The sequence below is a fragment of the Fonticula alba genome (genome assembly GCF_000388065.1).
Source record: "Fonticula alba strain ATCC 38817 unplaced genomic scaffold supercont2.12, whole genome shotgun sequence".
Taxonomy (NCBI): domain Eukaryota; order Rotosphaerida; family Fonticulaceae; genus Fonticula; species Fonticula alba.
In genome coordinates, this window is record NW_009242982.1 from 10,026 (window position 1) to 12,625 (window position 2,600).

General features: G+C 70.8%; 1 protein-coding gene across 1 annotated transcript in view; it reads left to right on the plus strand.

The window, feature by feature from the left end:
* Positions 1–1,436: 1,436 nt before the first annotated feature.
* H696_05550 (hypothetical protein) overlaps positions 1,437–2,600 on the plus strand; it is a gene marked incomplete at both ends in the record, with an annotated part of 2,982 nt that continues 1,818 nt past the window's right edge. Inside the window, one exon of the mRNA XM_009499363.1 lies at positions 1,437–2,494. Coding sequence (XP_009497638.1) covers positions 1,437–2,494 — 1,058 coding nt within the window. The remainder of the gene's footprint in view (positions 2,495–2,600) is intronic.

Here is a 2,600-nt window from a genome sequence, read left to right on the forward strand (position 1 = left end):
CACACGCACCCGCACCCGCACCCGCACACACACACGCACCCGCACACACACACGCACCCGCACCCGCACGCACATGTGCATACCCGCTCTCTGGCCACAGAGGTCGCGATCCGCGGCTCTGGGAGGCTCTGGCCCGGTGCTACGACCGGCTGGGGCTCGATCGCGAAGCGCGCACAAGCCGCGAGAACTCCGAGCGTTCGATGTCGACCGACGCCGGGGAGATGGAGCTTCCGGATTTCGTGTGACCCCATCACATGATCAAACAGGAACGCGCCCGCCGGTCGTCCGTCCACCCCGTCCCATGACTTGCGCCCCGGCGTCCGGCCCGCCCCTGCCCCTGGTTAGCTTCACGCGCGCCAGGCGAAGGGGGGATACCGACCGCAGGGGCTGCGGGGCCGAAGAAGAATAAAGAATAAGCCATACACACCTGCCCGAGTGTACGGTGCCCCCCCCCCCCCCCCGGCCGTCGCCCGTTCTCGGCGCCCTCTGCCCGGACCGGCGGTTAAAGGGGGGTTACCTGTGCCATGTCGCCGCGGGGGCGGCCCGGGTAACCAGGGACGAGGAGCCCAATGGTTGGCCACAGGTGAACGGTGCGATGATGCCGATCGAGCGGCCTATCTCCCCCAGGTGCGACCGCGGCCCCGGGCGCTCCCGGGACCAGGCCGCCAGTGTCCTCGGCTCGTCCTGGGGGGGGGGGGGGGGCGTCCCCATCCGCAGTGGAGGGGGACAGAGGGCTGCTGCGCCGGGCCCCTCTCAGGCCGGCTGTTTGGAGATGTTCCCATCCCCCGGCCGGTGTGACAATGGTCCGGGGGCGGCGCGATTGTGGGGTCCGGACCGGCGCGCGCCGCCGGAACCCCCTCGAGATCGCGCGAACACCGCGCCCCCGAGCCATGACTGGCGCCCGTCGATGATGCCCGCCTGACCGCTCGATCGGCCCAATCTGGTGTACATTCCTGATCTCCGGCCTCCCCGCCCGGGGGGGGGGGGGGGGCTAGCACCGGGGCACGGGGTCACCCGAGGGCAATTACGCGAGGGCCTCGCCTCTATGGCCTGTGTGTGTGTGTTGTGTACGGGGGTCGCAGGTCCCGGGGGTGGCCCCTCCCGGCGCCTCGCCCGCACGGGCGCCTGCTTGACTCCGGCCACCCCCGCCCGCCGCGAGGGGAATATAAGAAGAAAGGCGGGCGTGACCCCCGGGGCCCTTGCTCGCACCGCTGCACCACCCCTCCCTCCCCCCCCTGACCCCCACCTTAGCCCGTCCTTGCACATATTCCAGCCCTGGACGTCTGCTCTAGTGTCCCTTCGCGCCCCTCTCCTCTGCCTCCCCCCCCCCCTCTTGCACGTGCGCCTTGCTTGTCCTGCTCCGCGCCTCCCCCCCCCACGGATGCGCGCCCACCTGCAAGCGATCTTGTCACCCTCCACCCCCCGCCCCGACCAGCATGTACTCTCGAAACCTTGCCTCAATCGCCTCGCGCGTGTGGCCCGGACGTTATGACTCCATACGGCCGGCTGGCCAAATGGCCGCCCTCAGCCTCGGCCTCTGCCAGGGGCCCGACCGGGAGCACCCCCGGCCGGCCGGGCTCGCCGGTCTCCCCGTCCGCCGGCATCACACCCTGCTGGACCGGTGGCCGGGCTTCGGGCAGTTCGCCCCGGAGGCCAGTCGCCCCGGCGCCCGGCCCTACTCGGCGGCCACCGCCTCGTCCCCCAAGGTCGGGGCCGTCCTGCCGGTCGACACCATTCCGGCCCCCTGTGTGGCCGCCCCGATTGAGGGGCGGTCCACCACCACCCGCCAGGGGCCCGCTTCGTCCTCATCTTCACATTCCTCCGCCGACTCCTCCGGCTCCTCGAGCGCCGACTCCTCCGGCCCCGAGGACCTGGCCTCCGACCCGACGCTCTATGTGCCCACCGACCCGCACGACAAGTACGAGCACCTGGTCAAGGCCGACCCCTTCGCCAATCACCCGCGCCTGGAGCTTCCGCTCTCATCGTCGGCCGATGACCCGGTCGGCGTGGCCAGTCGCCTGCGCTCGCATGGGGTGAGCTTCGCCGGGCCGGCGGCCGCTGCGGCGGCGGCCGCCGCCGGCGTCACCCCCCACCGGCGCCCGGCATCCGCCCACTCGGTGGTCACCGGCCACCAGGAGGTCACCAATGCCAAGCAGATGCCGCACTTCGGCAACCGCGCCTGGTCGGTGTCGCCCTCGCCGTTGCACGTCTACGGTGGCGGCTATGGGGCCTCCCTCGGCGGCGGGGCTTCGTCTGCCACGCCGGACAGTGCCTCCGACTCGGAGTCCGACTCGGACGTCACCTTCATCCAGGGCGATGTCGACCCGGAGAAGGCCGTCCGCCGGATCCGCCGCCGCCTGCGCGCCCTCCGCCTGGCGGACATCGACCCGGTCCTGGCCGACAAGATCCGCCACTATGCCTCCTTCCCCCAGCGCAGCGTCACCCTGCGGCAAATGGCCGAGTTCGGTGCGTGGTCTTTCTTGATCCTCTCGGCGTTTGTCCCGTTGGCTCTTTGTCCATTCATTTCTCTCTCCCTCTCTCTCTTTCTCTCTCTCTCTCTCTTCGTCTCTCTCTCTCTCTTCGTCTCTCTCTCTCTCTCT